Source organism: Hibiscus syriacus, unplaced genomic scaffold (assembly GCF_006381635.1).
Source record: "Hibiscus syriacus cultivar Baekdansim isolate YM2019G1 unplaced genomic scaffold, ASM638163v2 tig00110814_pilon, whole genome shotgun sequence".
NCBI classification, from domain to species: Eukaryota; Viridiplantae; Streptophyta; class Magnoliopsida; order Malvales; family Malvaceae; genus Hibiscus; species Hibiscus syriacus.
The window spans coordinates 250,513-276,416 of record NW_024062872.1 but is presented as its reverse complement, the minus strand read 5'-3'; the positions used below and the strand labels follow the sequence as shown (position 1 = coordinate 276,416).

At 33.3% G+C, this 25,904-nt stretch overlaps 1 protein-coding gene and 1 pseudogene across 1 annotated transcript; one reads left to right on the top strand and one right to left on the bottom strand.

Annotated features, from left to right (window-relative positions):
• Nucleotides 1-4,183: 4,183 nt before the first annotated feature.
• LOC120141879 lies at nucleotides 4,184-5,955 on the top strand (annotated as a pseudogene).
• Nucleotides 5,956-14,254: 8,299 nt separating this feature from the next.
• Nucleotides 14,255-15,972, bottom strand: LOC120141863. Its single transcript, XM_039156631.1, has 4 exons — nucleotides 15,941-15,972; nucleotides 15,784-15,879; nucleotides 15,377-15,467; nucleotides 14,255-15,120 (listed from the first exon to the last, which is right to left on the bottom strand). Exons 1-4 carry the CDS (start codon nucleotides 15,970-15,972, stop codon nucleotides 14,338-14,340), a joined length of 1,002 nt encoding a protein of 333 aa, XP_039012562.1. The 3' UTR covers nucleotides 14,255-14,337.
• Nucleotides 15,973-25,904: the final 9,932 nt, after the last annotated feature.

Genomic DNA, 25,904 nt, shown 5'->3' with positions numbered 1-25,904 from the left:
AGTACATGTGTTTGTCATAGTAAGTGAAGCGTGTTTTGGCGAGTTGTGTTCGATCTCCATGTTTAACGGTTAGTGATATTTTTAATCAATCAGGACATAATACAGTCACTACCAAGAAATTAACTGACCGACTAAAATGGAAATAAAGTTAACATTAGTGATTAAATGAAAATATTTGAAGATTTGTGATCAACCCGAAAATGTTCTATTTTTTTTAATATCTTTTTTAGTTTTCAAAACATGTTAGGATACAGTGAGTTTCATTATCTCATTGAAATACAGTTACTTTTTTTTATATAAAAAAGACACCGTATGTACTAAATAAACGCAATGAAATGGTAAAACATCACATCTCCATTTATGGCCAAAATTAATGTAATATTTATTGAAACTAAAGTAGGAACCAATTATATTTTAAGGAGCATTATATATATATATATATATATATATATATTTGGGGTCGACGGAGGAATCAATGCTAATCAAACAACATAAATTGGCGTGTTCCACAAGCATAATTCTTGTTTAAAATAATATTTTATTTAGTTACTTAACTTTCAAAATTTCAAACCAAAAGTTACCTACTTCTTAATTGAGTTTTAAATAATATTTATTAGAAGTTAGCTTATTAAAAATAAAGTATTTCAACATGCAATTTTTGAACTAAATCAGTCAAAGTGTTGCATTATCATGAACAAATTTGTTCATTAGGGAAGAAATCTGTCCACGGGTGAAGTGGACATATGAATAACAAGGTTGACAAAAGTGACACATTTCTTGAGTTTTGTCTGATGTAGATAATGAATGGGGTGCTCATTTCATTACCAAGAAAAACAAAGGATAAACTGTCAACTTCAATTTCAATGATCAATAGTTGGGACATTTTCATTCTCTTTCAATTTGGAATGAATCAATTAATGCGAGTTGTTTGACTCATTTTCAAGTAGATTAATATATACTCACTTTGTTCAGTAAAATTTAATTTTTTTAATTCTAAGTTTTTCAAATTTATTTGTCAAGTTGTTTGAGTTATTCGAATCACTTAGAATTAATAGTTTCGAATTTTAATTTTGCATCAAATTTAAATTTTAAAAATTTAAATAACCAAGAAAACCAAATATTAAAACTATATCTTTTTTAAGTATTTAGCCTTAATCAATTAATTGTTAACAATCCTTAGAGTAAGTGATTAAAACCTTTCAGTTGACACATTCTCTCCCCCTAAGTTGTGAGTTCAATATCTATTATAAACAAAATTTTCCTTTCCTCTCCCTAGCTAGGTAAGAATTATTTTAAAAAAAAAATTGACTAATTAATTTGATTATCTTATTATTTGTTCATTATTTTTTTCTTCAATTTCTTCTTCGTATTAAAATTATATTAAAACTATATCGTTTTAAGTCTATTTTTATCAAATTTAAACCATTTGCTAATCAACTACAATAAAATACATGTGTAACATCAATCCCTCCTTTTTAAAATAAATTTATTCTTTTTTATAATTTAATCTCTCAACTTTTTCAATTTGCTCTTTACAATTTATTTCTTTCTTCAATTTCTAGACTCCTTTATACTTCTATCAATATTTATTTTCCTTAAAATACCTCTTTAGAAGTATCATTATAAATAATTATATAATTAAAATACAAGGTGAAGTTTAAGAGCTTATTTAAGTATCATTTGAAGGGTTTTTTTTAAAAATTATATGATGTGATTATAAGATAATATTTGTTCATAATTTTCTTAACCAATTAAAAACGTGTACACTTCCTACAAACATAGTTATCCAAACTCAGTACATATATGAAAAAAATATTCCTTTAACCACTGAGTCACTTGATGGGTTCAGATACTATTTGAAGTTAAAAGTCTTATTTGACTGCAATTAAAATATAGACTTATTGTTACTTATTATAGAACCTCTTATTAAATTAGATTAGGAATTAATTGAAAGTTAAGTCGTTTGAAAAAAAAAACATTAGTTTATATCTTTTTAAAGTGAGAATAATAATTATTGCAAATATTTTTATATTTATATAATATTTAAAATAAACAAATAAACATAGCTGCAATTATGCAAATGTGGAGTCGGATACATTTTTGGAATAGTTTATTGGAAGTTGTGGAAACAAAGGGAAAATGTGATGTTTAAAGTGAGAAGTATGACATTGGCTTAGTGTTGGGTAATTGAAGAAAGTGGGCTGAAATCCTCCTCTAAGAGAATGGATCAAGGTTGTTAAAAAGAACTTATGCGAGAGGCAATTTGCATGATTGGTAGGGTAGATGGACTATGGGATTTAACCCTTCCATAGGTATACATAATGTGAACTCTAACGGAGTTCAAATTTAAAGTATTTTGGAACTCCTATTAGAGTGTAACAATTATGAAAGTGTGAATGCTGAAGGGTGATCCTAATGCAGAGCAAGATAATGCTTTGGCTTTAAGTACTATATTCTTTTATATATATAAAAGTGTAATATAGAGATTCATGGACAAGTAGGGATAGGTACGAGGAAGGATGGGGTCACAATTTTTTACCTCTATGATTCGATCCATGCAATCACATGTAATTATGTATGCGCATACAAAATACATGTAGATGAATTGTCAGAGGTCACCTTTGTAGTTCTTGGATTCATTTATGTAATTAAATTACGTGGGATATGAGGAACTATTTAATTCAATGGACAAAAATTCATAAAATGTTTTGTGGAGAATCATATCAACATCTTCTATTTATGTTGTTATAGGAGGATCGGAAGTGAAGAGCTAAAAAGGAAGCGACTGAGAAGGAGAAATCCTCAAACAACTAAAACCTTAAAAATACATAAAGGATATATCTAAGTTAAATTTTTATCTAAATTTAATTTTGTTTTGATCTCCAATCTTTTATTTAAAAATTTATTATGCCATATTCTGAATTTGAATTAAAAGATTAATCTTATACGATCATATTCAACCAATTAGGTGATGACATATGTCATCATTTATAAAAATTAAATCAATTAAAATATACTAATGATGAAAGAGAAATGTGACATAGAAGTTTAAAAAAAATTCATTTTAAATTGTTAATTTTTTAATAATGAGGGATCAAAACAAAAAACATAATATTAAGTAATTCAGTGGTTAAAAGGATAGTTGGTATCCGTAGATGTCTCAGGTTTGAGCACTAGAGACTACAAGGGTACTTGAACTTTCATTGTCAAATAGTTGAGAATCTTTAAAATAAATATTATCTTATAATCACCCTATATCAATAAAAGAAACATAAAATCTTATAATTACCCTAGATCAATAAAAGAAACATTATATCTTATAATATTAATTATAATCACCCAATTCAAAACTTGACCCTTTTTTTTAGATAAAGTCTACATCCACTCGATATTACATACACATATATATATTTCGTAATTTTATTTGATAAGATAGAGATCTAATAAGAAAAAAATATAGACATGAGTACTATTATAATTATCCCTAGATATATAGAGTATAATTATATTATTTTTTAATTTAAGTCAAATTGAATGTTTTTCATCCTAAACTTAAATAGATATATAGAATATAATTATATATATTTTTTTAATTTAAGTCAAATTGAATGTTTTTCATCCTAAACTTAAATATGATCTGATCCAAACTCATAATCTAAAATTTCAACATGACTTGGTTTGACATTGACTTTCTTTTTAGAAAAAAAAAAACTAACTCAATGGAATCGAGTCAGAAGTGAACGAGTTCGGGTATCGTGCACATTTAAGTTCCTAATTTCCAAAGGCTTAATGTAAAAATAGGTGATCAAACTATACCTAAAATTAACGTTAAGTGTCTAAAGAATTTTTCGTTAAAAATAAGTGTCTAATATTTTTAACGTTATACTTTTAGGTGCCTAGACCGTTAACACTGTTAAATTCAACCGTCAAGTAACACGTGTCATGCACATAAAATTTTAAAATATTTTAAATAAAAATTTTAGATTTTTATAAGTCTGACACGTGTCACGGTCGAATTTAATGGCATGCACTTAAAAGTATAACATCCAAAATGTTATGCACTTATTTTTAACTAAAAAAAATTTAGTCACCTAAAGTTAACTTTTGGTATAGTTAGGAACTTATTTTTTCATTAATCCATTTCCTAATGCAAAAACCCTAAAATTGCCTCACCCTCGCCCTCTCGATAGACGACAGTCGATTCTCCCTCCTCACCAAGTCACCGTGGATTCGTCTCTACTCGCTTCTCATCCGGAAACCGCTACAATCCGGCCCTCACAGTTCACTCAGCCGCGCTACTTGGAAGCAGCAAGCATCAATGTCCAGCAAGCGGGTTTCGGTGCTGACATTCAATTATCTTACCGCTTTTTCCAAGGCATGTTCTTCACGACGTTTCCCTCGCCCAGTCACTCATTCCAATAAGTTTTTCAGCACTGCGACTGAAAGGTGGGATTACGCTAGCTCTGTTAGCACCTCTCAACTCGAGAATCATCCGCATGATACTCCTAGTTCACAAGGTTATGAACAGAAACAAAAAGAGCATGTCTTAAGCACAAATCATAGTTTCGAGGTTTGCCCTGTGGGTGATTATGCGGGGAGTCAGTACCGGAAATCTACAAAATACTTATAATTTTACTTCTTATGGTCAAGTAACAAATAACGTTGATTTATATGGTCAAGTATCTGCTATTTCTGATTCTAAGGAACGGTCAACTGTGGTTTCTGAAACTAGCTCAAATAATGCCACGATTGAGATGCTGAAGGAATTTTGCGATAAAAGGAATGTTAAAGAAGCATTAGAAGTTTTGGGGTTGATCAAACAGCAAGGTGTTCATGTGGAATTGGTCCAAATTTTACGCTTAATGAAGGCATGTGGAGAAGTGAAAGCTTTACAAGAAGCGAAAACGGTTCATAAACACCTCTTAGGATCATTTTCACCTCTCAAAATAAGCGTCTATAATAAGATTTTAGAGATGTACATGGAATGAGGTTCAACAGTTGACGCATATGACTTGTTTGACACGATGCCAAGGCGCAGCCTGACATCTTGGGATATTATGATAAAATGGCTTGCTAGGATTGGTCTAGGGGAGAATGCCCTTGACCTGTTTTATCAGTTTAAGCAGGCAGGCTTGACCTGTTTATTGGAGTGTTTTACGCTTGTGGCATCGTGGGTGATATTAATGAACTAATGAAGGAATGCTCCACTTCTCATCAATGATCCGTGACTATGGCATTGTCCCATCCATGGAGCATTATGTAAGTGTTGTTGACATGCTGGGGAGTGCAGGGCATCTGGATGAAGCATTGGAATTCATTGAGAAGATCCCATTTGAGCCCAGTGTTGATGTTTGGGAAAATTTTATGTGTCTCTGCAGAGTTCATGGGCACTTGGAACATGGGGATCATTGTGCTGAACTTGTGAAGCAGCTAGATCCCCCTCAATTGAATGAGCAAACAAAGGCAGGCCTCGTACCTTTGAAAGATTCGGACCTTAAACAGAATGAGAAGAAGAAATTGGCAAGTCCTCTTGAAGTCATAAGCAGGGTCAATGAGTATCGTGCAGGAGATACATCACATCCTGAGAATGATAGAATCTATGCGCTGCTAATAAGTTTGAAAGAACACATGAAAGAAGTTGGTTATGTTCCAGAAACGAGATATGTTTTGCACGACATAGATCAGGAAAGTAAGGAAGAAGCTATTCTTGCTCATAGTGAGAGACTTGCTTTTGCTAATGATCTCCTCACTAGCCCTGCTTGTGCACAGATTCGCATAAACAAGAATCTCCGTGTTTGTGGTGATTGCCATGCTGCATTTAAGATCGTGTCAAAGATATTAGGCAGAATGATTGTAATGCGAGATGCTAAGAGGTTTCATCATTTCAATGAAGGGATATGCTCTTGTGGGGATTATTGGTGATCAAAATAGAACTTGAGGTATCATTTATCTCAACATTTTTTTTACTTTTTGAATAAAAAAGAATTTAGTAGCATCTGAAGTGAGTAATTTATAAGATAATAATTTATTAGAGAAGAAATTGGGAACCTATCAAGTTATAACCCTTTCTTCTACTTTTTTATGACTTATACCTGCAACTAGCTGTACTTTATTTGTGATATAAACAACCCCTGTTTAATGCAGAATATCCAAATGTTTTGGATTCAATATACTACTGGCCAAATTCACTTTTGTGGCCTGTGACTACTCCCCACGGAGGGAAAGCTGGTGCCAGTTTGGTTCCTGCACTTCTGTAATCCCAGTAACTGCTCTTTCAATATCTTGTCCTTGTCAAGTGGTGAATTTACATTTGCATGTACTCCTTCCAATGCGTATCTCTCTTTATCTATCAAATACTAATACATTTATTTTCAATGAAGTACTATTCATCTTGCCCAGTCAGTGGGCTGTTTTGACTGCATTTTTCATAATCATGTAGTTGAAAGAAGGATTTCTTCAATATTTGTCTTGTTCTGGTGTTGGTATATGTTAGATTGTGTACCCTCATTGATTCAGACGATCCTGTTGTGTATAAACATAATTGATAGTAGAATTAGTGTTGTAAGACAATCTGGTAAGGAGTAATTTGACTTTGATGTTAGTGTTGTAGTCCCATGAAATATTTATGACTCCAAATGCTTTATCATATTTTTTTGGATTGAAAAATGTGTAATCTTGTGAGTAAATGTTCTTGGGGCATGTGGAAATAAAATGACGAAATGTTTTGCAGGGAACGACTGTTGTTGTTCGGATAGTTTCTACATCTGAGGCAATTTATAGGTGTATCAAACAATCATCGTCATTAGTTTGAATTCAACCATGGTTCTTTCCAGGTTGACATTGTCATCAAAAGCCGGCAAGGCTATTTATATTCAATTTGGATGCAAACTGCAGTGCGCTAAAGCAGGAAATGTAACCCCTCATACCGATGCGAGTGATCCGATCTGATCTGGGTGTCACATTAGGGCCACCAGAGCGACCCACCGTAAAAATATCGAAAAAATTAAACTTTTTGTTAAAATGCTTAAAATTATAAAACAATTTATAAATACTAAAATAAAATTTATCAATATTCAGAAATAAAACAGATATTTGACTCAGATATAAAAACAAAATATAAGTTATATGCACCGTACTCAACAAACAACACTGGTGAAACTCTCCTACTGATGTCGATAGTTGCACTGGTTCAATTCTCTTAACCTGAAAAGGTGAGTAACAGAGTGAACTTTGGAAAGCTCAGTAATACGGAACTACCAGATGATGCTAAAGAACATGCAAATAACATATAAACATATGTTTCCTTATTGATTTAGAATCTACATGCTTTTATGATGAGATGTGGTCTCAGTAATATTTATGGTAGTAAAAGACGGTAAGGTTTCGGTTCAGAGGAAATTTTTCGGATAATTGGGTTCAGGAGATCATAATAGGTTGTCTAGTGTGTTCCCGCAAAACTAGTGAAAATGTACAGATCTTTTTAAAACAGTAGTAGTTTAAAACGCATTTTACAAAAACCATTGTAACAGCTCAACCTGTATCCGACCCGAATATGAGTCCGAAGTGTCACATTGACTTTTCAAACTATTTCTTTTTCACAAAATAATTAAAAGATTTCAATTTCTCATTTAAATAAAACTGATTAACTTGCATTAATTAAAAACATTTGGATTTACAAAGCCTTTCAGAGCATATTCAATACAAATCACTTGGTACATGCCAACTACGTTCAATATATTGAATACATAATCGTATTCATTTCTTTTCTAATCTGATCTTTAACAAGGAGAAACTGACCTGTCTTGCTCCTTATCACGCTATAATCTCCTCGAACATACGTGTGAAACAATCACACGCTAAGTCGTTGACTTAGTGAGGCATAAAACATATAATAAAACTCTAACTCGTAAACGTGCATGAACAATTTCTACTAACATATTATATACAAGCATAACACACACACATATATATATATACAAATTCCTAATATGCACATTTCATATACTCATCAAACATAAATACATACATATCCATTTCATACCCACTCATAGATTCTTTTATAAAATAATTATCCCTATGCACACATATCATCCTTCACGTTCATAACTTTATCATCTTATTATCATACTTTCACATACTTACACATCATATTACCCAACAAACATGTAGCATCACATAGCATTTTTTTCTCATATTATATCTTTTATTTTGGCCCATGAATACATGTGAAAACTGTAGATATGTGAGTCTATTGAGGTTGTGCACTATGTTGTCACAACAACTCGTATGGGGTCCTACTAGGGGCATATAAATTTGTCCCGAATGACCACTATGAAATGTCCCGAAGGACCACGTAGAACCCTCGACTCTTGGCATGCCAACTATACCTCTAGCCCTCATGACATATAACATAGGCATTATTATTTATCATTTTACATGTACATATCACTGTCCATATGATTTCATATTCATATGTCACTTATCTTATAACACTTCTCATGTGTTCATATAACATATATATCATTTACATCTCTTGTTCACGTATGTTTCTCGTATATCATATATATCACATAACTTATTCTCATATACACATCAACACTTATTTTCTCATCTTATAATTTATATTACATATGTATGAAATTTCATAACTTATTATTATCAATTAGCTCAGGTAACATTCTTGTAATGTTTCCTAGATCATTATCATATATTACATATACAAATGCAGATCACATAACATGTAATACAAGCAAGACGTATTCACATAATATACAATCCTAATCATGCTTTGAATCATACTATCATATATTCAAAATATTGAAACAGACTTATCAAAAGTCTAGTTTCCATGTAGAAATACATATATTCTATGAGTATGCACTCACCTGGCCTCTCTAGTCAATTCGATCACTTATCTTTCCCTTGATCGATCTTACTTGCCAAATATTCCGGAATTGCTTTAAGCTCAAAATCTACATAAATATACATTGATACATATCATTATCTAATTGATGTATTCTAATCTATCATTTTGTAGACCAAAAGAAAGGTCTAATTTTATTTCCCCTTGAAGTGCATCGGTACACTCTACAGTGTATCGATGCATCCCTTAACATGTGCATCGATGCACTAATTGCATTCGATGTTTCCATTTTTAAGGGGTGCATCGATGCACTTCCTGTGCATCGATATACACTGAACAATTTCTGGAAATTTACCCTTGATGCATCGGTACAGGTTGAATGTGTACCGATGCACACAAGCCCAAAATTCTAATTTATGTACGAAAATTCATTCTTTTCAGCTTAATTGCTTCATATATCATCTCATTTCTTATTCTTAACTTACATACTCATGCTTAAACTCATTTATTCTCATTTATCACATCTTTATCCTCAAAATCCTATCTTCCAAAAGGAATTCAAGAATCATACCAAATTTTCTATATGTTCTAAATCCACTTTTAACACCTCATATCTCTTAATTCATTCATTGACAAGTCAAATCTAATCTCAATTTCCACTTATCAACTTTATTCCAAATTTTCATTCAAGAATTCATAATCTTTAATCTCTCCTAACTCTTCCATCCTTTGATTTTAAGATAACTTAAGCTTTTCTTAAGCTTTCTTAATACCTTAAGAATCAAACTCACTTAAACATTAAGAAATAATCCACAAAAATCATATTTACCTTAACCAAGGAGCTCACGGGAAGAAGAAAGCAAGAAGAAGAATAAGCTTCCAGACTTCTCCCTTAAATCCCACGTGTTTATCCTTAAATAAAGAAAAGAAAATATCCTTAATATTGAAAAGACCATAATAACCTTCATTCTTTACGTCCTTGCAATTTAATCCACTACTTAAATATTCCTATTTAATTCTTATACTTTTCAATCTTTCAAAATCAAACCTCAAAGTTTCAAATTTTCCATTTTAGTCACTAACCCCAATTTTGAGATATTACAACCATAGTAAGACCCTCCAACCGAACGCCAATATACAGTTCCCTAGAACTGCATCCATAAGGACTTACCCTAGGCCCAAAAAAGGGCGTAGGTTCCAACCTAAGGGAACACCTTAGTCCATAAGTTATTACCCTAGCTGAAGTGTAGGTGCCCACCTGAGGGAAGTGACCTCAAGTTCATAAGGTCTTACCCAAAAGCACATAGCAGTGGTGTCATCCCTAAGGGAGTGTCTTAGGGTCCATAAGGTCTTACCATTAGGCCCATTAGACCTAAAAGCCCACCCAAGAGTCGCCTTAAGTCCATAAGGAATTACCAGTCGGTGCTGAACCTTTACAAGGAATTATCAACAGCGACTGAACCTATCAATGTCTTCAGTCATACCAGAGTCCCAGAGTAACCCATATGAAAATAATTTCAGTCAGTAAATAGAGATATCATTAATCTGAACAGAGATCAGAACATATATAAAAGTTCAAAGCAGAAATCAGAGGTCAGACTGTATTCCAAATAACAAATTCATACTTTTAAAATCAGATAAAATATCCATGATGATCATGGAACACACTAGAGTTTCCAGATATTATTCGGAGGTACTTGATAATCTTATCGGCCAGAGAAACACGCATATTTAGTATACCGATATAATGTTGAAAATTAGAATAACTAGCTGACGGAATCATCAGTTATTCAGAACGTGATTTATTAGGATCATAAAGTATTCGAACATTTTTTTTCCGGAGGCACTAGGTAATCAGAAAGGTATTTAGAATCCTTTGCATCTGAGTTACTTGTGTTTTCAGATATGACAAGAGTGATTCCATTATTCAGGAAAATCATAAGCATTTTGGGTATTAGGTACTTGGAGAATTCTTAATGATTTAAGCTGATAAGGGAGAAACAAAGATTTAGGGCATTTACGATTTGGGTTGATCTTTTGAAACATCGAGTTAACTCGATTTGTACAAGTCTCATCAATGATATATGTCAACTGGTCAAATCGTTGCACTCCTAGAGTATTTGCACTTTAATACTACAACTTTTGTTGAACTGGTCATAATTGTTTCCAGACTTATCCAAGTTATTCACTTAATTTAGGGTCATCAGAGTACTTAATTCAATTAGTATTCAAGTTATCCCGGTCACTTAGGAGTTTCCTAAGTAATTCAGTCACTTCCGCAAATTTGAATACATACAATACTTCCATTCCATTTAACTTTGTCATATAATATACGAGGTTGATTTGTTCATTTCAGAGCTAAGGGTGTTTAATTATTCCAAGGCTTGGACGAGCTTCGAATTATTACACTTCAGGGGCATTCCAATAAATCAGGAGTTTAATCGGTCTCTATTATCATAGTCGTCCATATTCTTTTTTTACACTTTAAGGGTATTATCGTTATTTCATTCAATTATGTCAGTGGAATTACTTCGGATAACTTAGGCTTGAAAGTATTCTAGTTCTTTTAAAGTTCAGAGTACTTTGTTCATTTGATCATCGTAGGTTATTTTCACCATTAGGGAATATCTTAGTCTTTTTTCAGTACAAGGGCATTTTCGTAATTTTACCACATAGTACTATTATTGGTAATTTCTTATCCAAATATTTCCATCATTTAATCTTTAACATGATTAATCAGAATTTACTTGTTCTAAGATTGATTGATTTACTAATTTATTCATTGAACTGAGATATATTTAATATCAGTCTACCTGGTTAATCAGTGAAAAATAGCTTACCAGGTTCGAATTTGGCGAAATAGACCTAAAAACGGACTCAGGACGTCGAAAACATCAGAATATGTGTACCAAAAAATAGTTAACGACCAGTCAACGGTCAACGCGGGTCAGCTCGGCTCGGTCAAGCGACTCAGTCGGCTCGATCGGGCGGCTCAGTCGGCTCGATCGAATCAATCAGGTGGCTCGATCGAATCAATCGGGCAGCTCGGTCGGCTCGGACAGACGACTCGGTTGGCTCGGTCATCAACTCCCCTAGATAAAAGATGACGCCCACGCGCAGGGGGTGGTGCGTGCGGCAGCTCCGGGGGCTGTTTTGATCGGCCGATTCTTCCCCAATCTTCTACGCACTTCAATTTAACAAAAATAATTCCCAATTCGCAGCAATAATACGCTAAAGTTTCTGAAATTAAATCAGGAACTTAACCAGACGATGAACGGCGATAGAGGCAACGATGGCGCGTCGCACTAGGTGGGTTTTGTGCGCACAACGAAGGTGAATCCAATGGTACAGGCGGTGAGGCGAGATAACGTCGGAGGCAGCCGAAATCGTCAAAAATGAGCAGCGATTGGGGGTTTTTGACGAAACTTCCTGGTGAGTTTCACGGTGAACGACACCGATTTACGATGGGCTTAGGGTTGGGTTTTGTTCACCGTTTGACGGTGAATCTATTGGTAACTTCGGAGCGACGAGCGGTGGCCGAACAACGGTAGAATCGGGTGACAAAAAGGGTATGTGGGGAAGAGAATCGGGGTTTAGGGATTTTAATTAGGGGTGGGTTGATTAATGGGGGTTTATTTTTCATCGGGTATAAAAATGGATAAATTCGGGTTTCAAAACCCTTAATTTTCTGCACTTCATAAAAATGTCCATAAGTTTCATAAAATCATAATTTGGCCCCTAATTTGGGTGTTACAGGAAATGCAGGTACGCATACTAGCTTAAATGAAGATTTGAGAAAGATATGGATATAGATATATGCATAATTATAGTATTTCTTCTTTCTTTAGTGATATTATTGTTCAAACCCCAATCTCAAGTGTTTTAATGCCACTATAAACCTCAAATTCCATACGATTCGATAATACATCAACATAACTATCACACTTGACAAGCGTGAAAAGTATTGAAAAATTATTCCATCCCTAAATTAAACGTATTAAGAAAAAATATTCTCAATTTAGAAACTCATTGAATAATTTTAGTGATGAAAATAATTCTTATGTTTTTTTTAGAAGTTTTGAGTTTGAAGTTTATAAGATGTATATATATTATTAATCACCGTATTATTTAAAAGATTTGAAGAAAAATTTTAAATTAAATGGGATTCAACGTTCCACTAATCGTTTGTCGTTTAATTTGATAGTAAGACATCTCACTGTTAAAAAAATTATTTAACCCTGAAGCTGTGTTCATTGTTGCGTAGTAGTTGTTCTGTGCCTTTATTATGCCCCTCTTATGAAGAAAAATATTGATCATCCTAACAATGACATTTAGTGGGACCCTTTCATCAAGAATTGGTCATCTGATGCAATGAACGTTAAGATCACATCAAATTGTTTTTGTACGGTGAAATTGAAATCATATGGTTTTAGCTTCACTGGAAAACTACTTGTATATAACACAACAGAGCATAATTAGGGATATGTAAGCACCTTACTGTCGGTTCTTGCAGTCACCGACACACATCAATGAAATCCCGTCGGTCCCTAACACATTTACCAAAATGACCAGAATCCCACCCTACAATGTTAAGCACGTGGCTGTACAAAAGGGTTCCACATCTAACATTATATGCAAATGCAGGCTGTGTTATTGTTTTCCATAAAAACAGGGTCGACAGACGGATGAATAATATGTCGGTAATTGTATAGACCAATTTTGATCGTTAACTGTGGGTATTTTATAATTTATTTAAATGATTCGGCTAAACTTAATAGGATCATTGTGTAGTAAAGCATGAGACGAAGGTGTTTATAAGAGTTTCCTTGTATCTCTCTATTGGTTTTGTTGTCAAACATCTACAGGATTGAGCTCGACTCGATCAAAATTTGGTTAAGCAAGGTTTAACTTGATAAATTTGCAAACAATTCATTGAACTTTTTATCATTTTTAAGATGTTGATTGTCTTATTTTTAAGATGAACCAAAATTCCAATAACACTTTATTTGAATTGATTTGACTTGACATTTTAATAAATTGTGTTGAATAAATTTCAACTTAATTTGATAAACTCGTAGCAGTTCATTAAATTTGACTTATCTTATTTTTAACAAGGAATAACAATAAAAGAGATAGAAATATAACAATTAATTGATTTATAGTAGAATTTTAATAATTATTTCATATATTCAACTATTTTCGTAAATAAACTACAAATTCTTGTATATATTCAAAGGTAATTAACAAGAAATTACAATGGACAAATTCCAGTTGTTGATCTAAATATAAATCAGAAATAAAAAAAAGGAAGACGAATAGGGAAAATTATAATAAAAATAAGATAGATACCTTTCGAAATTTCTCAGGCCACTTTTTATGACAGTAATATTATTTATTATTGCTACAAATTGTAAGTGATTGAGAAATGAGATTATGACATTTTTGGACCGGCTAAAATGATGATGATAATAATACTAATAATAATGTACTAAAAAAAATAGTAAAATTTTTCTTTCCTCTCCACCACCACCTTCCAAGTAAGCCTTCTTTCTCTTATCAGCTGTAGCAAGCAGACAAATCGCAAGGAAACACGTGGCGTACATCCCATGGACCTTCCAATTCGTTTTCGGGGGTTGCTGCAAAATCACCCTATGAAACACCTCCACGTAGTAATGTAAACCGACAGCGAAACCCACGACAATTTGACCCAAACCCAACATCTTGGATCCGAGACCCGACTCAGTTGAGAAAACAAGAATCAGATACATCAGCAGCAGCAGCAAGTAGAGCACGTATCCCAGTGTTTGAAGAACCTGTAAACACACGTAGGTGGACGGCGAAGTAGCGTAGAAAAACTTCAATGGCTCGAGCCCAGTGACGAGGGAAGTGATGCAGAGGATTGAGAAGTAAATCGACAGGTAACTTTGTATATAAATGAGCATCTTTTGGAGTGAAAAGTAGGCTTTGATGCGGTTAAAAATGAGGGAAACTAACAGTAAAGGGATTAAAAGGAAAGCACAAGAGATTACAGTGGCGATGGTGGGGGCGTGTTTGTTGCCGACATATGGTTTGAACTGTTTGGTGAACTCTTTGTTGTATTTGGTGATGTAAACTTTTGAGGTTCTCGAGATCATCTCAAGGTCCGGGATCAGGGTTTCCTGGAACTTGGTCGGGAGATCTCGAAACTCCGATACTAAATCAGAATCATCTTCCTCGTCGAGCCAACTGGGTGCTTCTTCTGTTGTTTCTGAATCTGGGTTGCCGGTGGAAAGCACAAGAGATTACAGTGGCGATGGTGGGGGCGTGTTTGTTGCCGACATATGGTTTGAACTGTTTGGTGAACTCTTTGTTGTATTTGGTGATGTAAACTTTTGAGGTTCTCGAGATCATCTCAAGGTCCGGGATCAGGTTTCCTGGAACTTGGTCGGGAGATCTCGAAACTCCGATACTAAATCAGAATCATCTTCCTCGTCGAGCCAACTGGGTTTGCTTCTTCTGTTGTTTCTGATCTGGGTTGCCGGTTTTTTCCCTTGGATTGACTTCTTTTGAGTTTTTGAAGATTGAGCAGCACTGTCGGTCAGTTTCTTTTCTGCCATTGTTTTGTTATTGGAAGGGTTTGGTTTGAGTAGATCCGAGGTTTTTGTGGTCTTGGGCTTTTGATGTAGTGGAATTGAGATTCTTGAACTTCTTATTAATAAGTTCAGACTTGGAAATAGAAAGGTCACCGGTCACTGCTGTTTTTGCTGCTTTTGTTGAATTGGTAAGTTTCGAAAGCTTGGTTTGGTTCTTGGTGGACAAATTTGATGATTTCACGAGTTTGGTTTGGTTTTTGGCGGATACGTTCGATGATTTGGTTTGGTTTTTGGTTGATAAGTTGAATGGTTTGATGAGCTTGGTTTGGTTCTTCTTGGTGGTAAAACCGGAGCTTTTTCTTCTTCAACAACAGTGGCTCGCCTTCTTCTTCAAGCTCCAACAATCTCCTTCTAGCACCGAACCGATTGGCTCGAAGCTCGTGGCTATCAATGGAGGCACAAAAGAGCAGAAAAATCAACACGAAGCAAGATAAAGCAAGAACACCTTACGGAAGCTGATGTACATGGTTGAGCCATTGTTCAAACTCTGGGACTCGGAAGATGCAATGAGATTTAAGGCTTGATTGGATCTAAAGTAGTATTCGACCAAAAAGAAAAGGAGAAAAAAAAAAAGAGTGTTTATAGTTGTTGTTTATATGAAAGGTATTGATTGAAAAGTGGGAAGAGATGAGGTCAGTCACATGGTGCTCAAGCAAAGGCAAAGAATCAACTGCATTATCAATTACTATTCACGCGTTTTCGCACTGTATACTATTCTAATGCCGCTAGTACTTCAAGTTATATAATTGAGGACCAAATTATATATAAAGTTAAAATCAATGTCCAAAAGATATATTAACCTAAATACTTTAGGAGATGACATTTACATTACAAATCATCCTTTTTAATAATAACATTACTATAATTTTAACATTTATTACCTTAAAAATACAATATACGTTCCTACTGGGAGTGATTTTGGGTAGAAATGATAAGAAAAAAATAACTCATTTCTCTAGAATAAGCCCAACAACCAACCACCTGTTTTATAATTTGGGCTGATAATTAATAATGCTTTGAAAGGGACAGCAGACGACAGTCGAGATATTTAACTAAATTGACTCTTAACTTCCTCTTTTTACCCACCCTATACTCCTACTCCTGATCGATACTACCATAACAATGTTATATTTGGAATTTTAAAAAAATTCACATTTATTTTCATCCATAAATTAATAATATTATATATCTAAATATATTTAAAATCATATTTAATGTATATAAAAAATAATGATAACATCAATTAAATAAAAATATAATATTATACTTGATATTACATTATTATTAGGATAAACTACATCTGTGATCACTTAACTATAGATAACTTTTAAATTGATCTCGGTTTTAATTTTAATTTGTCAAACCACTTAGTTATTCAAATCATGCCTGTCAAATCATTTACTGTTAATATTTAAGTAAAAATTGAAAATTAATAAATTAGTATTAAATACATTTAAATTATTAATATTTATCCATTTTATCGATTTAGTTCTAATTTTTATAATCAATGCATGTGTCATATATGTATAAAATAATATTATCACATGTATTAAAAATACATACATCATAAAGCGAAATTTAGCCTAAACACCCTCTACTAGTAGTTAATTAGAATGATCTCTAAAGTGCTTTCACTTACTACATTGAATTCATTGGGTAAAGAAAAACTCGCTCAGAACAAATTGCTTTAATGGTATTATAAATCGAAATCCTAATTTTATTTTTAATTCATTTTTGTAAACAATTATTTTTATATCTCTTTTTAGATTTAAATCTAATTCCCTTGTTACAAGTACAATGTGTCTTATTATTATTTTAATCTGAAAGATTTTTTTTTTAAAAGAAATCTCATCCTTAATACAACTTGCAATAATATTCAAAGCATGAGAAGCCTCACACTTGTTCAAGTACAGTATTGTCAAATTCAAATAGATATCTTCATATGATCTCCATATACATTTGTGTACGGTCAACGAATATAAAGAAACAAACGAACTACTTTGAATAACATGCACCGTCAACTCCTTTTCTCACACATATTTATTTACTTCGCTTTCAACTAATACATAAAACAATACTTAAAATATAAATTATATGATAAAAAATAATAAAACAAGTAAACGAAAGAAAAACGACCGACTTTTAATTTGCAGAATGCATGTCCTTCCATAGGTACAATTTGAATCGGTTTATTGACTAAGAGACTGTTTGTTTGGCTCTGAATGGAACCATTCAACGTGTTTGTTTCGTACATCTGAATGATTCAGTGCTGACTGATTCAGCATCAAAGTACATTCTGAATGATTCAGAGCCATTATCAAACAGCATGTCACATTCAGAGCTAATTCATATAGAGTCTCTGAATCATTAAGTATTTGAATCATTCAGCGCTTAATCATTCTGAAGTAAACAAACAGCCCCTAAGAATTTGACCAAGGATTCAATTTATCATTTTTAATTGGGTAAATATCTTGAAGGTTTTTTAAATAATTTTTAAGGGTCATTTGGTTGACGAAATATTAAGATTATCTTTGAGAATAAAATTATTAGATTTTTAAAATTAAAATATATATGAATTATTTTAGATAATTTTTTATTATATTTATATTGACTTAGTCAATAGAATTTTTTTATTCCCCGTTGTCAGGAAAAGACCCTAAAATTGCTCATGTATGAATACTTCATTATCCTAGGAGGAAATGCTCTTAAACCAATTGTGGATACGTGATTGTGGAAAATATTATTACCCTTAATAATAATTTTTTTCGTGAATTAAAAGTCTTTTTAGGGTAAATATACGTTTAGTACCATAACTATTACTTTTATTTCAGTTTAGTCACCCAATTTTTTTTCCTAAAATCATATCTAACATTTAGTTTAGTTTCATTTTGGTAACTCATTGTTAAAAAATAATGATAATATTAATGTATCATCATAAGACAATGTCACATTATTAAAAAAAATAAAAATGCAATATCAGTAATTTTATTATTTTTTTAATAATGAATGAAAAAAACAAAACAAAACGTATTTTTAAGTAAGATTTTAAAAAAAATTGTTAAATAACTAAAAAGAGAATAATAAAAATGATAATTGATTAGTAAACGTGCAGTTTAGCCTAACTATCAAGGAGGGGAGACCAGAGGTTGAAATGGTTGACCTAACAACCCTCGTTTGCATCTGCACATTTGGGTTTCTCTCTCATCTCTGGAAATTGGATTGAAAATTAAACAAGTTGTAGGGTTTCAGGCAAGGCAAATCAATCTCTGAGGGTGGAAAATGGGACCAAACACTGGAACTTTGTGAGCATCCAAAGCCGTGAAGCGGGTCCCATAATAGAAGAAAAATATGGTTCTTGGGTCCCACAAATATGGGTGAAGGAAAAAAGCTGGCCCGACTCATCATCTTCATCATGTGTGTATCAGCATATGGTATGTTCATCTTTTACAGGGGTAGAGGGAAGAGATATTAATATTAAAATTTAAAATTATTAGTGACTCAAGACTAAAATCCTTCGATCTTTGAGAAGTTTAAGCTCACTTGCGGCAAACTACATATACGGTTAAAAAAATGTTATTAGTTTTATTATTATTTTTAATAAAATTGATAAAAAAATTATTAGAAATATTATTATTTTTATCGATTTTATTATTATCAAGCGTTTTATCAATTTTATTAATATATTCGATAAAGTGCTATTGATTTTGTTATTTTTTCTATCGGTTTTATTATTCTTTTATCAGTTTTATTATTATTGGGCATTTTACGGGATTTATTAAAAAATATTAATATTTTAAATAAAAATAATAATTTTTCAATTAATTTTTTATTAATTTTATTAAAAAAAATAACAAAATCGATAAACCTTTTATTAAACTTATATTAAGAGTGTATTATGATAGAATTTCCACTTAAAATATTAATATTCAGATTCCATTAATGAACAAAAGGGTGAATTCGTTTCCTCAGAAGCTGCAGGTGACATGTCTTTATCAGATGAACCAAAGTGGTACTTTTGGACTTTGCATCTGTTCATCATTCGTATAATCATTTGACAAGATGTTGATACGACATTAACATTCACTTCACGTACCTAGCTGTTACTCACTATAAATTTACAAATATTTAAATCAGAATTTAAATCTATAATAATTATATATATTAATAGTTTGGGAGAATCGGATTTTAATGTGTTTTTTGGTTTTAAAAATAATAACGGGGTTACGTAGGCAAAACTATCAGGTTAATGTAAATGGGAAACGTTAATTATCAAAATAATATTGTAATGTTATTATTTTTTCAAATGGGGTGTTTGTTACAGACAATTATGATTTCCCGACGTATTCAGAGGTGTTGTATTCACTAAAGGACCTCTCGGCGTCTTCTACTTCCCCTTTGAGCTGCGACAATGCATGCTGTTAAAAGTGGGAGCTGTGCATGTGGCCCTGGCTGGCAGTGGGAGCTCTGCATGTGGGGCTGGACGTGGGAATTCACGGGGTGAGCAGGGAAATATCACGGGGTGAGCAGAGAGCTGCATGGGGCTTGGGAGTCTGTTGAATCGTGCAACATGCATGTGATTCATTAGAGGATTACTCGACGTCTTCTTCACATTGGGGTGGAGTACTCGGCGTTTTCTTCATAATAATGAATGCACGGGACGTGTTGGAAACATGTTTATAAGAGTGCTCGGGCTCGGCGTCTTTCTTCATTGTGAGATTTCAATTACAGAAGCTTGGGAAGCAAAGAGAGTGAGAGGGAGGATATCGATCATCAGAAGCAAAAAGAGTGAGAGGATATCCATCATCGTCCTCAAAAATTTGAGGTAATTTAAACTAAGCCCTATATCTTATTTTCTTCTTATTTTATAGGTTTGGTGTTTCATATGGATCTCATAATATTCGTTTCAGCATTTAGTAATTTTGTGATTATATTTTATTACATACTTCGAAATAATGATATGTTGTTACATAATTTGAAATAAGCTTTGGACCATTTTGGAACATTGTAAAGTTATAGGGACTATTTTGCAAACTTTGAGAAATTTAAGGAATAAGATGTAATTATTAAAAGTTGGTATACTGTTGGAATTTAGTATTAGTATGCTTAATTGGTTCAATTTGAAAGAATTTATAAATTTAGGGATTATATTACAAAGTTTGAAAATGTTAAGAACCAAATAGTAATTAGGAAAAGGTTATTGGATTAAATTAGAAAGTAAGGCTTGAAAATTCATGTGAGACTCAGAAATGATGAGTAATATGTCAGACAAAAATGAAGTAATAACCGATCTCCACCTGCAAAGGTTGATCGTTTTATATTTGATGTTTTTTTTATTAAAGTAAATAACATACAATTGATTATTTGAATAAAACAATGTTCTTTGGAGGCTAGATGGTCGACACATTTCGAGTCCTTTGGGAGAACTGATAATATGATCGACTTATTTTTTTTATTTGAGAACGGTGAATTAATTATAATTACATGGATTAACAAATTGTAGGATGACGAACAACGAGTCCTTCGTCTTCGACTTATTAACTATGAGATGCCAGATAAATGTATTGTTGATAATTTGAAAATAGTTTGTTTTTATGATGTTGCTTTTGTATGAGAATTTCGGTTGATCCCGGTTTGATAAGTGCATTAATAGAAGGTGGAGACCAGAAACTCATACTTTTCATTTTCCATGAGGTGAATGTACGATCACTTTGGAGGATGTGACTTTACAACTCGGGGTTCCTACAAATGGAATGTCAGTGGTGGGAAATACCGATCTTGACGTGTTTGCAATATGTGAGCGTTACCTTGGGAAGGTACCAGACAAAGATATAGCAAAAGGGTCACGGCTGAGATTATCCTGGTTGGCAAATGAGTTTAAGCTCGATCCTCATTGTAGTGAGCAAGACATTATTTATGCAACTCGAGCATATATATTACGGTTGATCGGCAGAATCTTGATGCCGGATAAATCCAATAATCTTGTCCATATACAATATCTTCCGTTTTTGGAGAACTTCTTTATGACCCGTCAATATAGCTGAGGATCAGTAATATTGGCGTTCTTGTATCGCGAGATGTGCAAGGCGTTATTACTTGTAAATGATGCGTATACGACTGAAATCGGTGGATGCACAATGTTATTACAATCGTCGGCGTGATATAGAATTCCATGGTTAACACCAATTAGTCGAACTGCAGTTGACTTTCCTCTTGCCTGAAGGTAATTTTATTGATTTAAAATATTTTATCTTAAATTAAATAAAGAATATTTTGTAAATGAAAAATAATTACATATTTTTATTTTGATTGGTATACAGATGGAGGCATAAAATTGAAAGAACGGGGTTGGCGCACAATAACGTGAAAGAGTTTAGGTTTAAGATTGACATCAAATGCAAAGTTGAGATATATATAAAATTAATTAGCAAATTTATTTTTTATTATGTTTATATTATAATATTGTTATTTATTTATTTTGTAGATTTTTATAATTATTTAATTAAATAATAACTATATAATTTTGTTTTATAGTTTATTTGGAGACCGTACTATGATCGAGAAATTATGTCGTGTGTACCGCAACATGTCTGGGAGGGTTGTCAATATTGGTGTGCTGTTACACCATTGATCAATTTCATGTTTATGGAGTTCCAATTTGCCGATAGAGTGTTGAGGCAGTTCGACTTCCACCATCCTATTCCAGTCATTCTAGAGAATCATGACGCTCTCCACAAATTATATGGGCGGTGTAGGGTTGGTGAGGATTGGTCGTTGAGGCATGCCAACCATATCAATCATTGGAACAACATGGGTTCATACTTGCCAACGCTCACTCCCATACAAACATATAACTTTGACTTCAAGAGTTCGAATTACCTGAATTATTTTTGGGAACATGGAAAACCGTTCTTGACAACGATCAGAGAAAGACGACAATTTATAGAGTATACAAAAAATTTGGTAAACCCAAGAAACCAAGAAGGACTGGAAATGGGAGTTCTTCTCACCGTGGAGCAGAACAAGAGGCAATGGATAATATCCCACCAGAATCTTTTGATCACACAAGATCATTTAGTCAAGTGGTTGGTGATTCTGGTGTTACGCCCTACACTCCTCAGCATGTTCCTTATCAATCACTCATGTTCTCGCCCGTGTTTGGGCAACAAATGATTTTGATCAGATGACATCTATGATGACAAGTACAAGTGTTTGTCCTCAGATGGGAGAGCATAGTGGTGGAGGGCATATATTTACAACACTGGAACCTATGCCCTCGATGAATGAGCAAGTTGGTTATGATGAATAAACTCATGAACAAGTGCAACGACCACAACGAAACCGACGTGCGCCTCGACATTATTACTCAACAACACCCCGACACCGTCAAGAGTTGTAATCCTTATTTGAATTATTTGTATCAAATTAAAGTAATTGAATCAAATATATTTACTATTATTATATCATTAAATATAAATCATTAAAGTCAAGTAATTATTATTAAATCATTAAAGTTAAATCATTAAAGTTAAGTAATTATTATTAAATCATTAAAGTTAAGTAATCAGGTAACTCATTGTATGATGTATCCCAATAACTATATATTAACCTCCTTGCCTTCTCCTTCGCATGCTAAACGGGTTTGTATTTTACATTGTATCTGAACTGGTCTCGAATAGATGCAGCTAACACCGAGCAAGGGATCCTTGGATTTTGTTCAACCAAAACCTTCACATATTGACAAATTACATCGGAGTCCAGTAGTTGGTGGTCTTGTTCGATAGAGTTTTACAAACATGTGTGTGGACCATTGTACCTTGTGATGACCCAAGCATCTTGCCTCTGTATTTTGGACACTCTGATCAGCCACTTACACTCAGGCCAATATTTAACACACTTCGCATACAACGTTTTCTGGTTGGACTCTATAACCTTGCAATCTACATATGCGATGTCCCTTTTAAACCTCATATTTATAGGTACTTCAGATTGAAAAATAACCCTGACCTCATTTTCCATCATATGTTCATTGTAATGGACAATCGTGAAAAATTTGTTGCTCATTTTCTCTACACGTTAAAATTTAGATATTCAGAATAAATTACATTCATAATTATAATGGATAATTAATAACCTGCAACCACCAACCACTAACCTACTCGAGTTATTACTCAATAACAAAATCATAAATATAGTTCATTCTTTAAAATCAATAAAAAACTATCTAATTAATTTCTATTTAAAAATTAAAATAATGGAACAATTATAAAAATAACATAAAACTTACTAAATATTCGATTTATTTCTCCCATTGTTCGAACTTTTTTCCCGAAATAACTCTCCAGTAAGCTTTTATTCTCTTCTTTTCTAACTTCTCCCTGAACTCACACTCACTCTCCACTCTCCAGACACCACTATCCTCCTATTTATAAATCATATTCGGTGCATTAACAACACCATTATTGCTTCACATGCATGCAGTGATTTTCATCCCGACCCCCATGCAAAATTTTCTTTGTATTATTGATTAGCTTTTATAAAATATATGCTGATCCTGACACCTTTCTTTAGCAAGCTTTTGTTTTGTTTAATGATACTTTATAGCAAAGACGCCGAGAGCTCCAAGCTTCCATGCAAAGACGTCGAGATATCCTATTTTGCATGGAATTTGTGCTTAATACGCCGACCAATCTGCTGAAGACGTCGGGAGATCATATTTCTGTCAAACACCCCATTTGGGGAAATATAGCATTACACATTATTTTGGGAATTATGTTTCCAATTTGCATTAACCTGGAAGTTTTGCCGGGTAACGTAACATGAAAGGAGCAGTAGTGTGATTGAGATTCAGAACTATATGCAAAGTCCATGAAAGGGCAAAAAAGATAAGCACCTACTTTTATTCATATCTGTATTAAAGTCATGAATTTGCTTATTCATCAGGGTTTTTTTTCGACCGGAGCGTGGCCTTCGACAAGGGACTCTCTTTCCCCTTTTCTTCCTTTTCTGCTCCCAGGTCTCACGACAACCCTCCTTCGGAACAAAGCAAAGGAAACATTAAATTCGAGCAAGCATTAGTGGACCTCGGATCAACCACCTCTTCTATGCTGATGACTGTCTTCTTTTTATAAAAAAACTCTAAAAGTGAAGCCATAAGTCTTAAGTAGGTGCTTGGGGATTATGAAGATATGAACCTCAAAAAATTACTCATTTTCTTTGGCAAAAAACAAGTCGTGAATATAGACATTCCTCAATCTTAGGTTCCAAAAAGGTTCTGACCCGTGTTTTTACCTTGGACTGCCCTTGCTCAATGGGAAGAACAAAACTAATATTTTTGGGTTCCTTAGGGATAAAGTCTCCAAGCGAATAAGAGGATGGACCAAGAACCTCCTGTCCACCGCTGGTCGTGAAGTATTCATTAAGGTGGTGGCTCAAGCGCTTCCAACTTATGCCATGACATGTTTCTTAATACCGGAAGATATTTTTGACTCCATTATCTCGGGCATCCGATGTATTGGTGGATTGGAAATGACAAGAGAGGATGGGCTCACATTGATTGGCACAAAGTCTTCGCCCCAATGGGGGTGAAGCATCGATTTAAGGATTTAAGGCTCTTCAATTTTGCTTTCATGGGGAAGCAGGTCTGGAGACTACTTACTAACAAGGAATCATTGTTATTCAAAGTGTTGTCCTCCAAATATTTTCCAAATGGTGATCTACTGTCTGCAAAAAATGTGTACATTGAAAACTCAAGAAACATTGAATACTTCTCATTAATTCCAGTAAACGTGTACATTGCTTTATAGCAGCTAACAGAAGCTTAGCTCTAGTCTAGAAGCTTTGTAATTACCTTAACTGACTACTAACAACTTTAACAACTCTTAACTGACCTTAGCTACTTAGCTATAATATTCCTCTACTTCTTCTTCTTTTGTTCTTCTGACCTTGAACACACTATTATAGCAAGCTCTAAAAACTAATTACAACTAATTTCTGACATTCAACGTTCTTGATGAAAAGATGAACAATTGAATCACAAGAGCTGATGTTTCCTTCCGTTCACTTGAATCGAAAGTGTCGATGCTTTCTTTCGTTCTTCTTGAATCCAAAGTGTCGATGCTTCCTTCCGTTCACTTTGAATCGAAAGTGCTGATGCTTTATTTCGTTCTTCTTTTTCACCTTCATTTTCTTTTCTTCATTACTCTTTCATTATACAAGACCAGAAAAAATTAATACTACGCTACACCATTTACCCATCAGGAAAATTCCATTGCTCTGCCTATTACCGAATACATCATTAAGCATTCATGGCTTGTCCAAAGAAAATATCCTAAGCAAGAACGAAAAGCATTTTGTTAACCAGAGTCGCCCACCAAACTTAGCCCTCTAAAACGATCCCTAAACCCAGAGAT